General features: G+C 43.1%; 1 protein-coding gene across 1 annotated transcript in view; it reads left to right on the forward strand.

The window, feature by feature from the left end:
• Window positions 1-17,595, forward strand: part of LOC138965675 (neuroglian-like) — a 41,152-nt gene extending 23,557 nt beyond the window's left edge. Inside the window, exons 11-16 of the mRNA XM_070337851.1 lie at window positions 3,176-3,407; window positions 5,327-5,454; window positions 6,277-6,487; window positions 8,306-8,428; window positions 10,216-10,398; window positions 17,447-17,595. Coding sequence (XP_070193952.1) covers window positions 3,176-3,407; window positions 5,327-5,454; window positions 6,277-6,487; window positions 8,306-8,428; window positions 10,216-10,398; window positions 17,447-17,595 — 1,026 coding nt within the window. The remainder of the gene's footprint in view (window positions 1-3,175; window positions 3,408-5,326; window positions 5,455-6,276; window positions 6,488-8,305; window positions 8,429-10,215; window positions 10,399-17,446) is intronic.
• Window positions 17,596-20,975: the final 3,380 nt, after the last annotated feature.

Here is a 20,975-nt window from a genome sequence, read left to right on the forward strand (position 1 = left end):
TTGGTTCAGTTGAGACGTCAGTTATGCTGTTGTGCGACATGCCAGACAAAGGGTTTTTTTTAAATGAAGACATATCGGACAGATTTTGTTGACTCTAAGGAGTCGTTAGGAGAGAAATAGCTTTGGTGGGGCGTGGAGGGTTTTTCAGAAATGACAGCATGATGCTGTGAGAAAAGCCATGTGAAAGAACGGGTGTCTGGTCAGATAATCATCAAGTTTCGATTTTTTTTTGTTAATGCTCACTGAAACGTGTGCAAAAATGGCGAAAAATGTGAAGGGATGAATAGATGTGAGGTTTTATCTCTCATTTAAGTGGTACGTGGTTAATGTCAGTTTGTTTAGTGGAGCATAAACATCGGAGAAAGGGGTGATTTTGTGAACAAAATTGTTTACATTTCTTTCTGTCGCTTTCGCGATCGGTTTCTTTTTCATTTCACTTTGAGATAGAGAAGAGCATTCCGAAGGGTTCTCTGTCAGAACTATATTTGACAGGTTCGTCCGGTTGAAAAGAGGGTATGAAACAGTTTAGATGCACAAATAGGGAAACAACGATGTCAAGATTCGTTATTTAGGGCCTACGATCAGAAAAGAAAAGAATAAACAAATACCAGAATATCTATGTCGCTTGGCTGCATCAGCGCACGATCTTTTTTTCTTGAAAAAGGTGTGTGTGTGTGTGTGTGTGTGTGTGTGTGTGTGTGTGTGTGTGTGTGGGTGAGTGTGTGTGTGTTTGTGTGTGTGTGTGTGTGTAGGTGTGTGTGCGTGCGTGCGTGTGTGCGTGCGTGCGTGCGTGCGTGCGGGCATGCGTTATCTTTGTTCTGTTTGGTAAATGGAAACTTTCAGAATTAGAGCACTTTGCTTTTTGGGCTAAGCCGTTAGTAAGAATTCGATGGGTACCATCCATAGCACGACAACCACATGGCTGTGATTTAATGAAAAGACAAAATAAATGTTTTTAACCAGCATCACGGCGCTGAAACCACAATAGCTTAAATTCATAAACAACAAACACAACATCGGCAATAACACCACCAGCGACAACATCATCATTACAAAAGGCCAACAAGAACAGCAGAACCAACCAGAGCTAAAAGTACAATGCCTGCAATATCAGCGACTGCACAAAAACCAGACACAGTAAGTGCCTAGCGTACTGTGTGAGGCCTCGTCCAGTGTGAAAGCCGCTCGGGATACATAAATTCCTGTCCCACTCTCTCGTCGCCGGCACACTACCATTTCGCCGCCGCCTGTTCCATTTCGCCGCTCTCCTCGATTTATGGCCCCGCCGCGCCAGCCGTTATTTATGGTAATTGCAGTCATATTCAAAGGGCGAAATATTGGCATTCTTTTGGTGTCTTCTATTACTGGCTGTCACTCGGTGCGTTTGAAGCGCCAAACTCAGACTGTTAGCATCGCTTTTTATTTTTTATTTACTACTTATTCCCTGCACGCAAGCACTATACGCCATATCGGTAGTGGCAGTTTTGGGTTCTATGGTTTGAGAGGAATCCACATTTCATTGCTTTGTTCGTTTGTGCAAGGCATTTATCCGGCTGCGTTCGGCGACATTAAATTGCTTTGATAGCTAATAGCTTTTGAATTAACCAATCTCTGGCAAATTTCCGTACTTATTTCCTCATCTAATCAGAAAATGCGCGTCCTATTTACAGACAACCCCTACGAACTCACACACGCACGCACGCAGCACACTTACTTACACTCACGCACGCGCACGCACACACACACACACACACACACACACACACACACACACACACACACATAAACACAAACAAGCACACACACACTAACACACCCCCACGCACGCACGTACTCACTCACGCCCACACACACACACACTTACACACGCGCGCGCGCACACACACACACACACTCACACACACACACACACACACACACACACACACACACACACACACACACACACACACAGGTATGACTGCTTGGGCGTTTTTAACCTTACAAGTAATACCCAGATATAGTGATGAATATTATTCTTGCTGACGCGGTAAGTTTGGCTCATGCCTTTTGGTGCATTTATACCCACACTTTATAACACTTCATTAGCTTACTCATCCATCCAAGTAATTCAACGTACGCCTCCGGGATTTACCTCTGGTAAGGAAGATCAGAGACAGGGTTTGGGGTTGTTGTTGTTTTTTATCTTTGTTTTTTTGTCTTTGTTTTTTGTCTTTGTTTTTTTGTCTTTGTTTTGTTTATCCTAGGGTATTTACACCCCCGGTATAGGGGTGTGTATAAGATTCGGTCGATGTGTTTGTTTGTTTGTTTGTTTGTGTGTTTGTGTTCGCATATAGATCTCAAGAATGAACGGACCGATCGTCACCAAACTTGGTGAACAGGTTCTATACATTCCTGAGACGGTCCTTACAAAAATTGGGACCAGTCAAACACACGGTTAGGGAGTTATTGGTGGATTAAGATTCTACAAGGACTTATAGAGGGACATATTAATGGTCAAAGGGAAATAACCTTCTCAGTTGGTGGCAGTGAGAATGGTAAGGACGGGGGTGTTTTTCCTACCTCGGAGGAATTTCTTGTTTGTTCTGATTATTACGATTAGTTCTGTGCTCCACAGTGCTTTGTTTCTTGCCAGCGAAATTCGCGTGCATGTCGGATCCATACACGTGTGTGATTGGGTTCCACTTCAGCTGTTCACATGCTTCTTTACCCCCGTCTCAGGGAACCATACTCAAATCTCCACAGTCCACCAGACAACTGAACCTCTTTGTCGTGAAACACACAGCACTTACGTATGGAGACACTCACAGAATGTTCTTGCTGCATGGAAATCTTTGTCTCTTTGTCTGTCTGCCTGTATGTGTGTCTGTCTTGTCTGTACGTCTCTCTCTCTCTCTCTCTCTCTCTCTCTCTCTCCAAAAATACTCTTTGGCTCTATTCCTCCTGCCATGAAACCTCACAGCCGATGTACCGCTTGGAGTATCTCGGACCGAGGTTCAAGTCTCTCTGCCTCTGCCCCCCCTCTCGCTCTCTCTCTCTCTCTCTCTCTCTCTCTCTCTCTCTCTCTCTCTCTCTCTCTCTCTCTCTCTCTCTCTCTCTCTCTCCTCCCCCCTTCGCCCTATCACAGTCTCTGCCTCCATCCATACTGATTTGAAATCTGTCTTTTCCCTCACAGCCGATGCACCGCCTGGAGTTCCACGGACCGGGCTTCAAGTATCACGTGTACTGGCGACGGAAGGGCAGCCTGACCTGGGAGGATGACGTGGTGGATGACCCGGCCAAAGGTCACTTCGAGCGCGAGGTCAACGACGTGTACCAGGTGTACGAGATCCAGGTGAAGGCCGAGAATGACCTGGGAGAGGCGCACCAGCCACCCTTCACCTACCAGGGCCGCTCCGGGGAGGCAGGTGAGTCGTCAGCGTGGGATAGTATGGACTGGGTGGCCGAGTGGTAACGCACTTGCGCTCGGAAGCGAGAGGTTGCGAGTTCGACCCTGGGTCAGGGCGTTAGCAATTTTCTCCCCCCTTTCCTAACCTAGGTGGTGGGTTCAAGTGCTAGTCTTTCGGATGAGACGAAAAACCGAGGTCACTTCGTGTACACTACATTGGGGTGTGCACGTTAAAGATCCCACGATTGACAAAAGGGTCTTTCCTGGCAAAATTGTATAGGCATAGATAAAAATGTCCTCCAAAATACCCGTGTGACTTGGAATAATAGGCCGTGAAGAGTAGGATATGCGCCGAAATTGCTGCGATCTGCTGGCCGATGTGAATGCGTGATGTATTGTGTAAAAAAAATTCCATCTCACACGGCATAAATAAATCCCTGCGCCTTGAATATGTGCGCGATATAAATTGCATAAAATAAAAATAAAAATAAAAAATCTCTGCGCTTAGAACTGTACCCACGGAATACGCGCGACATAAGCCTCATATTGATTGATTGATTGATTGATAAACTCCAAAGTCATACACCACCAGCTCACACATTCTCAACTGAATTCCACCTTTGAACACACTTTTTGTAACAGTTTGGAACACAGTGTGACATAGTGTAAGCAAAAGGTAGCACATAGTAAACTAGTGTTTGCCGCCGTTGTGCTACCTTTTGCGAGTATAGTTAAGCATACCTGTCAAGTCTTACGTTTTTCGCGTCATTCTTTCGGAATTTTGATGTTTTTCAAGTCTTACGGCGTATACCGAAGATCTTACGGTTTTTACAAAACAATTTGGTCAAATAAAAAAAAGATCGCAAAGGTTCGTCCGAGAACAAAGTAACAGCTAAAAAATGTCGCGGTAACTGATCCGGCGGAAGTACAAGGCAACGCGCATGTGCACACCGTCAGCGCGATCTGACTGAGTACTGTGCGACAACGTTTGGCCACACGCAACCTCAAATTAAAGCAGTTACATGTACTATTGTTGTTGTTCTCGGTATCTTCAAGGTATTTTCTCACGTTGTACGAAGTTTTAAGCCATAGAAATGAAACTAAGGGAGTTGTGATGCATTTTCGAAGAGGTAGCGATCGAAAGTGAAAGTAGCCGGATTCCTGTCACCTCCGATCATGTCGGACTTGTTTTTAGAACACGCAACATGCTTTGCATTTCAAAATTACATAAAACAGTGCAGTTCAGTGTTGAGAAAAGTGTGTTTTTCTTATGTGTGAAATAAGGCTGATTTCTTGTTTTTGTGTGTGAATGTGTGCATGTATTTAGTTCTTGTGGTGATTAATCTGACGACTTCTGCAATTGTGCACGTTGTCTTGTGCTTTTTGGTGCAAACTTATGGTTTTGTTAGCAAAATCTTATGGTGAGAGTGCACAAGAGCTTGACAGGTATGGTTATGTACTGTGTCAAACTGTGTTAACACCTGGAACACTTCAGTTTGGTGTGTGATAGCTGGTCACAGTGGTGAAGGACTTTGGTGTGGAGAGGTGTGCCTCATTTCATCAGCCAGAGACAGTGTATGTCTTGAGTTTTTATTTCCTTTTAACCGGGAACAATCGCCAGACAAGGACTGAAAAGTTGAAAGAGATTCTCTTCAACCGTGTAGGTATAGCTTGGTTCTGCGAACCTAACGTCCGGAACTGACAGCTATGGTACTGGGTGTTGAAGAACAGAAGAAGCAAGACAGCGAAGCAATGCTCTGAGTATGGGGGGGGGGGGGGGGGGGCGGCGCCGAGCATTTTACAAAAAAAGTGGCCATTGCAGATTTTCTGAAAAGATCCACATTCCCCAGTCACAGATTGTTTCCTAGTGTAAAGCCACGAGATAAAAACGTGTACACAATGTCTACACCGTACGTGTCTTTCTGTTTTCTTTCCCAGAACCGTTAGTGGTACCACGTGACTTCCGGCGAGACCCGTCCAAGCCCCTGGAGCCGCACAGCGCACACTTCATCTGGGAGGCGGTGGAGATGTCCGACAAGATCCGCGGCGAGTTTAGGGGATACAGGGTAAGTCACGGTGTATGGTTCTACTTACTCGAGGCGGAAAGGACAGTTTCAGGTTGTGCTGTAATTATATCTAGGATGTTGGTGATTAAATTGAGTAGTGATAATGTGTGTGAAGTTTGCATCATCAGTAAAGCAGTAAAAAACGTTTGCCAAAATGACAAAAACTGGGATATCATATTTTACGTGTGAAAAGGATTGCTCTGATAATATCTGTGGAGATTTTTTGTTTTCAATTTTCCGTGGCGCTCCAGATCTCCCGAACTCCATCTGATGGGTTAAGCCTGCGTGGAAGTGATTTAATTAAGATGGTTATATCCACATCACGATGTTTTTGTTTGTAATATGTGCATAAACCCGTGGAACGTAATTACAAATTTGTGTGGCTAGTTCAAAAAATATGTTGGTTACCTTTTGAGCGAACTCAAGCAGACAGCACCATCGAATCATCATCGTCGTTTTCGTCCCTTTTCATCGATCATCAGCTATCCTCGTCGACAGCAGCCATCATTATCATCCGTCTTCGTTCTTGTTTTCGTCGTCGTCATTATTATCATAATAATCATCATATTATTATTTGTCATCATGACGAATGTGTCCGTGTGTACAGCTGCAGTACTGAAAGGAATGATCATCATCATATTATTATTATTTGTCATCATGAAGATTGTGTCTGTGTGTACAGCTGCAGTACTGGAAGTCATGATCACTCTCAAAACAGTATTTGTCATCATTGTTTGTCATTTGTACTCCAGCTGCAGTACTGGAAGTCATGATCACACTCATAACAGTATTTGTCATCATTGTTTGTCATTTGTACTACAGCTGCAGTACTGGAAGTCGAGCGAGGGGCGCCACAAGATGCAGGAGGTGGACGTAGCGGTCACTCCTCAGCCCCCGGAGCGACACCCCGTGGTCAGAGCCACCCTGCTGGACCTCCCGGCCAACACGGCGCTCAGGGCGCAGGTAGCGGTCAGAAACACCCACTACACGGGAGTCCCCAGTATGACCATCGACTTCTTCACGCCAGAAGGGAGTAAGTGCATTATTGATATCAGAGTGAAGTTTTTAACACCAGAATGAACATGATTTATAGTCAGGACACACACTTCACGCGTGTGCCAAGCATGGTACTGAACGTCTTCATGCCAGAAGGGAGTAAGTGGATTATTTATTTTTTTCTTAACATCAAAGTGAAATGTTAATACCAGGAGAAGTAATGAACACACTATGATTATATACAGGTTTGCCAAGTATGACCATCGACTTCTTCACGCCAGAAGGGAGTAAGTGAATGAATAATTTGTTTCTTAACATCAAAATGAAATGTTAACACAAGGAGAAGGACTGAACACACAGTATACGGATGTGCCTTGGATGACCATCGGCTTTTTCAAGCCAGAAGGGAGTAAGTCAATTGTTTACGTCAGAGTGAAGTACTTAACACTAGAATGAAGTGATTAATAGTCTTGAAACACACACTACAAGCGTGGCTATAGACTTCTTAACGTCAGAAGGGAGTAAGTGAATTATTTATCTTTTTCTTAATATCAAAGTGAAATGTTAATACCAGGAAAATTAAGTAAGAAACACACTGTATACGGATGTGCCTAGTATGACCATCGACTTCTTCACGCCAGAACGGAGTAGGTGGATTGTTTACATCAGAGGGAAGTTTTTAACACTAAAATCAAGTGATTCAGTCAGGAAACACACACTTCACGCGTGTGCCATGGTTATAGACTTCTCCACGCCAGAATGGAGTAAGTGAATGTATACATTTTTTTCTCAACCTCAAAATGAAATGTTAACACCAGGAGAAGGAATGAACACACAGTATACGGATGTTCCTAGTATGACCATCGGCTTCTTCATACCAGAAGGGACTAAGTGAACTGTTTACATCAGAGTGAAGTTTTTAACACTAAAATGAAGTGATTTGTAGTCACGAAACACACACTACACGGGTGTGCCAAGAATGACCATCGACTTCTTCTGAGCCAGAAGGAAGTAAGTGAATGAGTTATTCACCTTTTTCTTAACAACAACAGAAGCGAGAAGTCAGTTTCATGTAGATCTGTTTAGAATTCGTTTGTCTTCTGTTGTATATCTGCTGTCGAAAACAACTAAAAAGGTCAGATACTCTCGACAGTTTGCCAGACAGATTAACATCATTTGCGTACAAAAACAAAAGATGTGCTCGTCTGACATTGACTTGAACTTTTAAGCCTCATTCCTTCAAAAGATAATCGGCTCACTGTCTCCGATCCCGTCCAGGGAAATCACATCTTTTCACTTGACCTCCTTTAAAAAAATGCAACAGGCTGGATGCTTTTTGTGCTGAGTGAGAATTTTAACATGAATTAATTTTGCCGATTGAAACACATGCCTGTTGCGAAATTCATCCATCACAACATTTCCACTCTGAACAGAAAGCACCGGGACAAGGGTGCACGAAGAAAAACTGTGTGCCACCAAACTGGTGGGACCAAGCCGCGGGGTCTAATTGCTTGAAACCACAACAAATCTCAATTTCAAGCAATCTGATCGATCCCACAACTGCGTACCAACAAATTGCATCATTGTTTTACTTTTACACGCTGCGCACACCACCAAGTGTCTTTCAATGAAAAACAATATTAGAGCGGTGTTGAGGCCTTTGATGGGCCTCAAACACCTATCAAGTCAAGTCAAGTCATTCGGGTGGCACCCAGTTTCTCTTCGTACAGCGCAGCCAAGCCTGCTGATTTTCGTTATATGAGCAAGTAGAGGAGTGGCCTTATCCCGTGTCAACTCCGACGTGCTTTCATGGGAATGACTGTGTCTTGATGTGATAACTGTCTGCGTGTTTCAGCCCCCACGGCAGTCCGCAGCCTGGCCATAATGGAGGTGGAAGAGACGTATGTTCTGCTGCAATGGCTGCCACCTGAGGAACCCAACGGTCGTCTGGTTGGCTTTGACTTCGGATACCAACCAGGTGCGTCTCTTTAATAAGGCGCTACGGATTAGGCTAAACAAATAGTGGAAACGTACATGTGGTGATTTTTGTCCGTATGGTTAATTGTTTTATGTAGGTTGTACATTTAATTGTTCTATTCTGTATATGTTCTTTAGTGCAGGGCCTAGAGCCATAGGTTAGGCACTTGAAATCTCCAGTTATTACTATTATTATTATTATTATATTAAACGTTATTGATGTTCGAAAAATACATTAAACAAAAGTCAATGTAATTCTCTGTAAGCGTACGAGCTTACTGTATGTACTTGTTTTGGCCGGGTATTCAAAGATGGATAATGTAAAACGACAATACACACTCATTTTGAAGTTTCACGGGACGCCTGTCAGGTGCTACCATTTCCATGAATCAAAAAACAAGACAGGTAGGTTGTTAAAACGTTTGTTATTGACAAAACAATACATTCACAGATATTTCGACCCAACGGTCTTTAAGTATTTAAACATTTTATATTTAGTGTAGGTCAACAACCTACCTTTCTTGTTTTTTGATTCTGAATTTTGGAACGTTGGCAGTCTTTTTGTTTTTGGATTTACCATTCCCATGTTCATGATTATGTTGTGACGATAGTTTTCTACTATCTGCCTTGCAGCTCTTTGAATGGTTGCATCTCTGAAACTGCAATAAAGTCAATCCGACCCTAGGCTGGACATTATACACAATGTTGCGCTTTTAGACCGCCTTTAGTCCCTGTGTTAATGCCGCATTCAGCATGTGCTTGGTACCTGCAGTCTAAATTTCTCTGTATGATATTTTAAAACTTTATTGTTAGAATAGAAATCTTTACAAATGTTTCATATGTTTCTCAATCAATTAAATCCAGTGGATCCCCTTTAATTAAATCCAGTGGATCCCCTTTAATTAAATCCAGTGGATCCCCTTTAATTAAATACAGTGGATCCCCTTTAATTAAATACAGTGGATCCCCTTTAATTAAATACAGTGGATCCCCTTTAATTAAATACAGTGGATCCCCTTTAATTAAATACAGTGGATCCCCTTTAATTAAATACAGTGGATCCCCTTTGATTAAATACAGTGGATCCCCTTTAATTAAATACAGTGGATCCCCTTTGATTAAATACAGTGGATCCCCTTTAATTAAATACAGTGGATCCCCTTTGATTAAATACAGTGGATCCCCTTTAATTAAATACAGTGGATCCCCTTTAATTAAATACAGTGGATCCCCTTTAATTAAATACAGTGGATCCCCTTTAATTAAATACAGTGGATCCCCTTTAATTAAATACAGTGGATCCCCTTTAATTAAATACAGTGGATCCCCTTTAATTAAATACAGTGAAAGAATATAATGACGGCTTCGTTAGACAATCAACGTAATCTCGTGTGGAAGAAAACGTCTGTCACACGACCAAGTCGGAATAGCAGGTATTCATGCATGTTGCAAGCGAGCCACACGATCTGGAGATGAGTTCTATATCAGAAGTGTTTGTCTTGTCTACTTCCAAGACCTTTAGGTCGACGTACAGTACTCGTACAAGTAACGTTTTGTTTTGTCAATAATAAACGTTCCAATTACCTACCATTCTTGTTTTTTTGACAAATACCGATGGCTTTAATTCTGTATGGCGGAATACATTCTTATTCTTCATGTTCTTGTTCTTCATGTTCTTGTTCTTTGGATTGTGAATTTTGGAACGCTAACAGCTATAGTGTATCTGTTTTTGGATTTTATTTTTTAGATTTAAAAAAAAAATATGTTTGATGTTTTTCCCGTGACCAGTGGAGGGTAACCAGGTGGGCGAGGTACGTGACCTTCGCCCACGCATCACTGACCCCAGCAAGCTGTCGGCCAAGATCACGGGACTGCAGCCGGACAGCAGCTACCGCTTCGTGGTGTGGGCGCGCACCAAGGCTGGACGCGGCAAGATGGCCGCTATCGACGTCCAGACCAAGCGGGAGACACGTAAGAATAATAAGATAAGATAAGAAAAGATAAGATAAGATAAGATATGAGAACAGAACAGAACAGAACAGAACAGAACTTTAATGTCCATTTTCATTTTGCATAAACATGGACTTTTGTCTTTTGGCACCAATCGCATTTCTAAGAACCAATAAACAAAACACTCTGTGTTTATCCAGAGAGGTTACATTTTTGGAACGTTTAATTCAGGTACTCTGTGTTTATCCAGAAAAGGTTACACTTTTTGAACGTTTATTTCAGGACAAAACAACGTGTGAATTAAACGTTCATCAAATTAAACCTTTCTTGTGCTTTTACATTTAGTCAAGTTTTGATTTAATTCTTGATTTGGAGTGTTAGCTGTCTGTCTGTTTAAGATTTCTGTGATGAACGTCACACGATAGCTTGTTATTTTGTCAATGACCTGTGTTTCTTTGTTTTGGGTTTGTTTGTTTGCTTGTTCGTTTGTTTTGGTTTTGTGGGTGTTTTGTTTGGTGGGGTGAGTGGGCAAATGCGTTTGGGCTGAGAAGGGTATGTGTTGTCAGCGTGTGTGCGGAGGAGGATAATGTTACGGGTGTTCAAGGCTATGGTTTTTTTTATAGGTTCACCCCACCTCCTATCGTCTATGTTGCATCCTTTGTCTGTTACTTGTTCGCTCGCACGACCAATCTGTCGGCCTGTCTGTTTGTTTGTCTGGCCCATCTGTCTTATCTGTCTGTCTGCGCTATATGTCTGTCTGCCTTATCTGTCTTCCTGTCTGCCCTATCTGTCTTCCCTATTTGTCTGTCTGCCCTATCTGTTTGCCCTATTCGTATGCCCTATCTGTCTTCCCTATCTGTTTTCCCTATCTGTCTTCCCTATCTGTCTTCTCTATCTGTCTGTCTGGCCTATCTGTCTGCCCTATCTGTCTGCCCTATCTGTCTGCCCTATCTGTCTGTCTGCCCTATCTGTCTGTCTGCCCTATCTGTCTGCCCAAACTGTCTTCCCTATCTGTCTGCCCAAACTGTCTGCCCTATCTGTCTTCCCTATCTGTCTGTCTTTCTGGTCAAAACCGATTATCCAAAAAGAAAAAGAGGATGCAGATGGGGGAGCGACGAGATAGAAACCTGTTTGCAGTACAAACCTGATCTCTTGTGACCGTCCTTTGAACCAAACATATAGCTCTATTTTTGCGGTAGCCTTCAATCAATAGTTGTTCCGCGTACGAACAGAAAAAAAGTGTGTCAGAGTTTGTATTGATGGGCACGCTTGATAAATAACTTGCAACTTTCTTTTCTTGCCCTTTCGGAATATTGATTGTGCAGATGCAAGACGTGGGGTGTCTCTGTACGTTTCCGGAATTATTCTGGTCTCGGCTTTTTCGCTTTTAGTTTTAAAGGCACAGCCCTTTCAGTAAAAACAGTAGGCTCACCATCTCACATCGGCCCCGGTTTCTACATGGGTTAGACCATCCCTCCACAAAGACACTTACCAAACATCAAAATCCTCTGAGGATAGAGATTTTGTTTTGAAGATCTTTTACAAATCGCCAATAGATTCGATAAAGAAATTCCATTCATATACAAAAATTCCTCCTTTCACGGGTAGCAGCTAGGCAGCTGATGTTTGGTATGTCCAGGTGGAGGGGTGGACTTTTCCCATGCCGAGACTTGGCCAGGTCTGAGACCGTAAGCCGAGTCTTTTGCACGGGAAAGGTTGTGCCTTGAGGGGTTGACAGACACTGAAGCCGTACATTCAACAGCCGTATTGACGCCGTGAGAATTGCTATTTCTGTGTTGTTTCTGTAAATATACACTTCTGGAGACAGGATTGGAAACTGGTGTTATAATTAGCAAAGATATACAAACTGTTTGCCGGGCTATTTTGAAAATAGCTTTTCCAAAATACAAAATCAGATACTGCTAGAGTGGAAAAAAGCCACTTTCAAACTTACACATGTTCAGCATTATTTAAAACTCTTGGAAGAAGAGATACCAGGTGGTTTTTCCCCACTGTTGATCACGGAGTCATGACATCTGCTTCATCAGAAAACCTGCAAGCACTTGGACTAATGCGTTGTGGTCACTCCCGAAGCAGAGCTCGCATGTGATAATAGCCTGTTGAGGGACCTCTCTGTACATCTCTGCTCCAAATGGACGGTCAAAAATAAACTTTGTTTCCATGCAAGACAATCTTTTTGTTTTACACATAAATAGTAAGCTTCGTTTAGCGTCATTAAATTCTTTGGGCGAACACTGCAAGCAGATTAGGATGACCTTGTAAATCCGGTTTTAATTACATTTATTTCAAAAGTAATAAATGGGGACCCGAAAAATCAGCATATGTTTCGTGGATTGGTATTCATTCTCGCCCTATGTAAACTAAACTGTTCCTCATTCTGCACTTGTTTTACTGTCTGTGTTAAACATACCCGTCTATGTCACTTTCCACTGTCAGCTTTAAAGTCTTTCTCCACCTGCAATGGAGTTTCGCTTTTTTTTAAAGAATAAAAACAAATCTCAGAAAGAAGGTGCATTAAAAATAAGTTCGCATTTTGTTTGTAGGTCGGATTTCAGTATGTCCTCTTTGTAATGCTGTTCCGTTTTGTGTAACAAGTTAACGTTGTACGCTCTGTCTAAGAAACCAATCTGAGACTCTTTCCACCCATCAGTCGTATAGCTTGTTCTCACAGTAACTGAGCTCCACTCGCATCCCTCAGTGTCATTGGGGGTAGTAGAGGGGAGGGGGGTGTACACAAGGACATTCAGGGTTTGCTTGCAGGAAATCGATTTTAGAACGTGGCAGAATTGGCGCTTTCATTGTAAAAACATCTGCACAACTCCGATCAATGAACTCTCGCCATGACTTTTTCCCCTCACGAGATTTTGCGTGACCTTGATCTTTCACACTGTCAGGGGTATAATGTCTTCTGTGCGTGGGGGGTTGTCAGTGTGAAAACTAGGATGCGTTTCTTGACGTGGAATCTTTGGTCTTTTTATCGAAATTGTATTCATGAAAATGTATTTCGCTTCTACTGTTGAAATGCAAACGCTGCAACCTGAGAGGTGCATTAGAAACCTGACGCGTGGGCTTCTCTCGACAATAACGACAGAGAATGTTTGGGGTTGAGAGGGATGAAATGATGCTGAAAGAGTAGGCAGACTCTAGTTAATGAACACGTTATATTTCCTGCTGTAAAGTTTTCCAAAAATATTGAAATCCAGGGACAGGTTCATCCTGGCATTGCCGTGTACTCAAAATAAACTGTTGGCCAAAAACAGAAGTCTGCAACAGTATTCAGCCAGCAGCACACATTTGGATTTTACGGATTTTACTTTCTTCATTTCTTCACGATTAGCCTTTCTAGAAAAGAAACTTTCGTATTCAACTTTCTTCTCCTTTTTTTTCTCGGAGGAAGAAAGCTCAAAACGTTCTCTCTGCTTGTGTTTGCGGTGTTTTCGTCCATTGTGGCTTAATACATTTGCTGCACTGTTTGGTTTTCTTCAACGCATTTGAAAGTCTTGTGTTGTCGGACACTCTTCCCGCTGCCTTGGTATTCCCCAAACACGAGTCAAGATTCTTTCACTGAAACGCCCTTTGTCGCAAAAGTAACTACCAAGCAACGATCAGATTTAAATGAAGCATAACGTGCATCATACTAAGAAATGAAATTGTCTAATACCACTGAGTAGATATTGAAAGTTTAAAAGAATTGAAGAAAGAAACACCGTCGATCTGACTCACTGACGTTCATTTTCATTAAAACACACACTTACACACATATACACACACACATACACACACACACACACACACACATACACACACACACACACACACACACACACGCACACACACACACACACACACACACATACACACACACACACACACACACAGGCCATATAACTGACTTCCACATGAACCTTCAATTAGTACATTGTCAGACAAAATAAACCGAATTAACGAGAACCACGTGCTTCTAGGACAGTAAAAGCCGGAAAGAGTAAACCAAATAAAAGATTTAGGGAGACAAACAGCCATGATCTCAACATTTAAATGTAATGCGATCCCTTTTGTGGCCAGTGTATCGTTTACCTTATTTCGTCGGCAGATGGCCGGCTGATTACGACACTGACATTTTCAAATGTCAAAAATGTCCCGTTGCTCGTGTTATGAGGTCGGCATTATGAGAGTGTTAGAGTTATAAGGGGGTGAGATCATGTGAGTGAGGAAGCGTGATTCAGAGTGTAGGTTTGGCTTGCGTATTTCAGATAGATTTGGTCAGTTAAAAATGTGTTCGAAGTGTATATGTGGGGGGGAAGTTGTGTTCGTGTGTGTGTCTTTGTATCTGTGTGTGTGTGTGTGTCTGTGTGTGTGTGTGTGTGTGTGTGTGTTTGTGTGTGGGGGTGCATGTGTGTGTGTGTCTGTCTCACTGTCTGTCTGTTTCTCTGTCTGTCTGTCTGTCTGTCTGTCTGTCTGTCTGTCTGTCTGTCCGTCTGTCTGTCTGTCTGTCTGCCTGTCTGTCGGGCTAAATGTACCTGTGTATGTGTGGTAGTGTTTGTTCACACTTCCGATTGATTTACATACTTTTACAACAACTCATGTTAAAAGCTTTTTACTCCATTCGGTCTGAAGAGACCGTTAGTTAGTTGGGGGAGGGGGGGGATCCTGCTGAATTTCTTGAACTGAAACTCTCGAGGGGTTGTTTCAAAGCTTCCAAACTGAACTGTCCACCCAACTCTGGTACCATAGGCTTTCCCATTTTAACATATGCACGTCAACAAACAACCCTCGCTAGATCATGCAAACTGGGACCACATCTGTGTTTAGCTACAGCCTGTGTGTGATTTCCCCAAGATAAAGCCGTCGTCTGGGATTGGTAGACGTCTGATGCCCATTTGCTTTGCAAACGAAACGTTAAGCCTGTGTATATAGACTGCGCATGAATACCAATCTGATTTCGCTCGCTACACTTGCATCGAGCTTTGATCCCGATTGGATACAATATTTAGTTACAGCGATGGCCATGTTGAACTGGCGGCATTTAGTTACACTTACAGCGATGGCCATGTTGAACTGGCGGCATTTAGTTACAGCGATGGCCATGTTGAACTGGCAGCATTTAGTTACAGCGATGGCCAGTTAGACATTTAGTTACAGCGATGGCCAAGTTGGAATGGCGGCATTTAGTTACAGCGATGGCCAAGTTGGAATGGCGGCATTTAGTTACAGCGATGGCCAAGTTGAACTGGCGGCATTTAGTTACAGCGATGGCCAAGTTGAACTGGCGGCATTTACGCTGTTTGATGTTTTGGTAAACAGTACAGAATCGCGATGCAACAAAACACAATCTTTTGAGGTGCTCCTTTGATTTAGAGAATGTATTATGCCATGGGGTCGGGTAGCTCAGTTGGTAGAGCACTGGACTTGTGATCCTAGGGTCCCGGGTAGCTCAGTGGGTAGAGCACTGGACTTGTGGTCCGAGGGTCCCGGGTAGCTCAGTGGGTAGAGCACTGGACTTGTGATCCGAGGGTCCCGGGTAGCTCAGTGGGTAGAGCACTGGACTTGTGATCCTAGGGTCCCGGGTAGCTCAGTGGGTAGAGCACTGGACTTGTGATCCGAGGGTCCCGGGTAGCTCAGTGGGTAGAGCACTGGACTTGTGATCCGAGGGTCCCGGGTAGCTCAGTGGGTAGAGCACTGGACTTGTGATCCTAGGGTCCCGGGTAGCTCAGTGGGTAGAGCACTGGACTTGTGATCCTAAGGTCACGGGTTTGAATCCAGGCAGGGCCGGACACGGGTCAACTTTATGTGCAGACTCAGAGACGGTATCCATGTCCCAACTCCGTGTCACCACAGTGGCACGTAAAAGACCCCGGTGATTCTGCCAAAAGTGCAGGAGGCTGATTACACCTAAACAATGCACACACCTGGGTAGCGCGACTCTTGTTGCGGCTAGCTTTCCAATGGGAGGAAGCGACCCGAATTTCCCAGCATTGGGATGATGGAGTAAACGGAATGAAATAAAATGAAATACCGCAGTTGTGTTGTGGACGGCACGCAGCGGTCTGCTCACGGTGGTAATAGTTGATGGTGACAGAAGCAGACTGTGCCAATTCGTATTTACGCACTAGCGTGTCGTTGGATGCTCAGTTACGCCGAAACCCTTACGATTTCTTTTCTTTATTTGGTGTTTAACGTCGTTTTCAACCACGAAGGTTATATCGCGACGGCCCTTACGATTGTTCAGCTGAAGAATACAAAAGGCCAATATTAAAACAGTTGACATTTATGTTTTGATTTGTTGCACACATTAAAATAACAAAACAAAACCAAAAACAATGATGATGCCACAGTAATTTTGTGAACATGACATGTCTGTCTGCAAATCCTGATGGTCCACAAAAAAAATCATTTCCTTTCACTCACGTTTGTGAAGCTCGATGTTTTCACTTCCAGGAACCTGTTAATGTATTCAGCTGAGTTATGTAAAAAAAAAAAAAAAAAAAAAAAAAAAAAGGCCATCATGAAGATAGCAGTAGTATTTCATTGGTAGAACCTGGTGTCTGGGCAGCCTGAGTGAGGGAAGAGGCAGTAGTATTTCATTGGTAGAACCTGGTGTCTGGGCAGCCTGAGTGAGCGAAGAGGCAGTAGAGAGGTTGTAGAGATCGGCAGAGGCAATGGGGGGCTTTTTTTTCTCCAATATTCATGTTTGTTTGTTGTGCAAGATCCGTCATTGCTGTTCGTTGTTTATTTGGCAAGCTTTTCGTAGAGTATACCTCTGTGTTTTGATCGTGGATTTTGTTGGTCTCATCCACACCCATACCCCTACCCCACCCCTTTCCTTTTCGTCTTTTTCTTCTCTCTGACAGATATCTTGTGACGTTTGCATCCAGTCCCCCACCCCCACTCCAGGTTAACACACACACACACAAATAAACACACACACACACACACACACACACACACACACACACACACACACACACACACACACACACACACATATATACATTTTGAAAGTATTGAAAACTTCAAGTTCTAATGAAGGTGTATTTTTTCATTGCAGGAGGCAGCAGTTTCTACACCCATAGCAGCGCCTCCAGCGTTCACGCGACAGTGACGTCATGGCTGCGTCACTGGACAGTGTTAGTGACGTCATTATGTGCGTCATTGCTAGCATACAGGACTATGATGCGAGACCTTGTCTTCCTTTAACACGGGGTGCTCGTGCTTGCTGGCGGACAGGTGTGCGTGGTCCCGTCAAGCCACACAGCGCCGGTCTCTGGGGCGGGAAGACCGGTCCGTGGGGACATAAGACCGGTCAGTGGGGACATAAGACCGGTCCGTGGGGGCAGAAGACCCCTCATTTCATGGTTGTGATTCCTGGGGGAGGAGAGGAAGGGTGCTACGAACTGACTCCATTCTGTACGGTTCGACCTGACAATGGGATACTCAAAGCTCAGTTTCGATGGGACTTCGTGTGTGTATGTTTGTCATTCTGCGGGTGAGCTCAGTGTCACAGGAACTTCATGTTTGTGTGTGTGTCTGTTTTTCGCACACTGATGTATCAGACCCGCTGATTTGGGACAGTTCATCTTCGGCAAATGTTTCACACAGACGGTGATGACGTGCACGTGATGATCATCGGACGTTTGATTGTTGCCAGAGCTGACGACCTAGCCAGAAAACATGACTGCTTTCAGACAAACTGCTATATATCTGCTAACTGAACCAAGGTTGTTGATACGTTTCTTCAGCGCAGAGACTCTGTCTTGTTGGTAAATGTAAATGTTGGATTGAAATTTCTCGCTATTGAAAGAAGAGTTGCAATATCGTTAAAAGTGGACACGACACACACGAGAATAACAGACCAATGATTCGGCCACAGACATGTTGACAGTGAATTGTAAGGCGCTAAGATCAGGGTATTGTTTGCAGTGGGTGATCGCGATATGATTTCGAAGGTCATGAATCGTGTTTAGTCAGAGTGAAAAACGTCTTTCGCATTGAGTTTGTTGAAAGAGAAAGAACAAGACCACCAGAATCTCTCTTTGAGAACCACGTGATCTCATGCCGGGCAGGATGCTCGCTGACTCTGCAGAATGTTAACAGTTGTACACCGTTTCCACAAGATACGTCTGACGGATCTGGAGGTATGCTTCGCAACGTTTAACACACTGCAGTGTGGCAAGATTTTCGACACGTCAGCGTACGAAGGACAAATAAGAATAAAGAAAAGCGCTGCAGAGTATCCGTCAGTGTCCTCAGATTTTGAAAAATGCTAAACTAGTGACTAGTGTATAGTAGACCCGTCAAACTTACCTTCAAGCTATGGGCTGATTCTCCGCTCGACATCATCTTGTTGTTGTGAAGGCTGACATGGACCATGTGTGCAGATGCTCAGCTGCACGACTTAAGTTGTCAGTTTACTGTGTACCATAGAACCAAAATTGACGCCCAAAGACCTGTGACCGGAAGTGTAGCCCCTTCCTCTCGGATAGTCTCCCTTTTCATCGAGATGTTGTGACTTTTCAGGGTTGTTCCTTTTGAGAACAAAACTCAACGCCGACTGCGGCAAAGTCTAAACCAGATTACTTATCATGTGTGCTTGATAAATGATATGATCATTGATTATCAACGGTTGTGCTGAACTCTGAATACTCTTGATTCTTGAAGCTGCTACTGGGCGTGATAACATGAACAAGACGTGGCGTGTAAACGGAACAAAGGCATTGGCTTATTTTTCTCTGTGTGTGTATATATTGCGAACCTGTGTGTGAGACATGTGAATGGTATTTTGGGGTGTCTGTACTACTGTTTTCATTTAACAGGATGCAACTGAAGTAAGGAGAAGCATGTTTTGTTTCTGTGTAAACCTTGGAAAGAAAAAAAAGTTTGACCTTTGGTTAAAACTGTGTCCTGTAGATGCTTCAGTTGTATTCGAACACATTTAATCTGAATGCAAAAACAAAATCGTTGTCGCGTTTAATTGTCCAACTTCCATTGAGAACGTCTACCATTTTGTTTTGTTGGTGCATGCAATCGTGGTAACAGCATCATCTTTAAATCGTTTGCTTAAATCGCTTAACCTCATTAACATCATTCAAATATTCAGCAACTGTAGTCTTTTATAGTGTTATGTTTTCATCTCGACCTCGTTTATATCATATTCATGGCCTGTAATTCTTTTTAAACTGTGTCCATGACATCTATTTTAGTTTGGGTCGCCATTGTGGTAGTGGTAGCCATACCAGGTTCATGCAATTTGCCTCATCTTGTCAGCCACAATAACTTACTGTAAGATGATTATCATTGTGCCATATAGTCTTAACATCTTCCATGAGTTCTAAATGCAAATTGTTTTTAATGAAACATCGTGGTTTTATCCGTATTTGTTCCATGTTTTCGTCTGTGTTAAGGGTTTTGCCGGTTTAGATAAAAACAGAAAATACGCTTCAAAAGACTTGTTGGTATTTATAAACGTATACAATTGTCTGTTTTCAAAACGTCGCTGAAAAACTCGCTACAGGCTAATTTAAGTCAGTCCCAACTTTAACACTCATCCAATGAAAGAGCCCACTAAAACAATTGAAGCAAATATATACTAAGACTACTGCTAGGGTTGAAATTATCATTACAATGTTAATGCTGGAAAGACTAAAAAGAATGTTCTGTTGTGTAACCATTTTCACCCATACAAACCACGGTGACTTGGCTTTCCATTACATGACAATTACAAATTTTTAATTTTCAATCATTTTTAATTCAGTAAATTGCTGGCCTTTTTTTCTTCAAAAGTTAATAGAAGCTTGAGAGGTTTTTCTTATACTTAAAATACATTCTTGCTTGTGTAGCACGTCCTGTAAATCGTCGGCCAGCATTGTGCGGTGTTCCGCAGGATTGCCTCCACCGGACGGATGGTATCTTTGAAAGTTTGCCTCCGACACCAGATCCATTGCTACGTTCTGCTGTAGCTTTTACACAAACGAATAGTTTATTCGCAAAATATCAATCGTGCGTGGTGCTGTTTCTGTCAGTTACGCGTCTGTTTGAGACAGGCCCGCGGGTTTCACGAAGTTTTACTGAGTCCCCTTTACTTTTGTGCACAAGACTACAAAGTTTACTGTGTTTTCGCAGAGTGTTTTCTGTTTTGTCGCGGGGGGTGTGTGTATACAAGCGCCATTTGAAGACACCTTTGTTTCTGTGTAAACTATCATGCGCACTTCTACAGAACTATCAAGGTGAATGCCATCACTTCACTGGATCAATCAATGAGTCTTATATCGCGCATATTCCGTGAGTACAGTTCTAGGCACTCTGCAGTGATGCCGTGTGAGATGAATTTTATACGGCCAGTAGATTGCAGCCATTTCGGCGCATATTTACCTTTCACGGCCTATTATTCCAAGTCACACGGGTATAGGTAGACAATTATTAACTGTGCCTAAGCAATTTTGCCAGGAAAGACCCTTTTGTCAATCGTGGGATCTTTAACGTGCACACCCAATGTAGTGTACACGGGGGGAGGTTCGGACACCGAAGAGAGTCTGCACACAAAGTTGACTCTGTGAAATAAATTTCCGCCGAACCTGGGA

This window comes from Littorina saxatilis, linkage group LG4 (assembly GCF_037325665.1).
Source record: "Littorina saxatilis isolate snail1 linkage group LG4, US_GU_Lsax_2.0, whole genome shotgun sequence".
NCBI lineage: Eukaryota > Metazoa > Mollusca > Gastropoda > Littorinimorpha > Littorinidae > Littorina > Littorina saxatilis.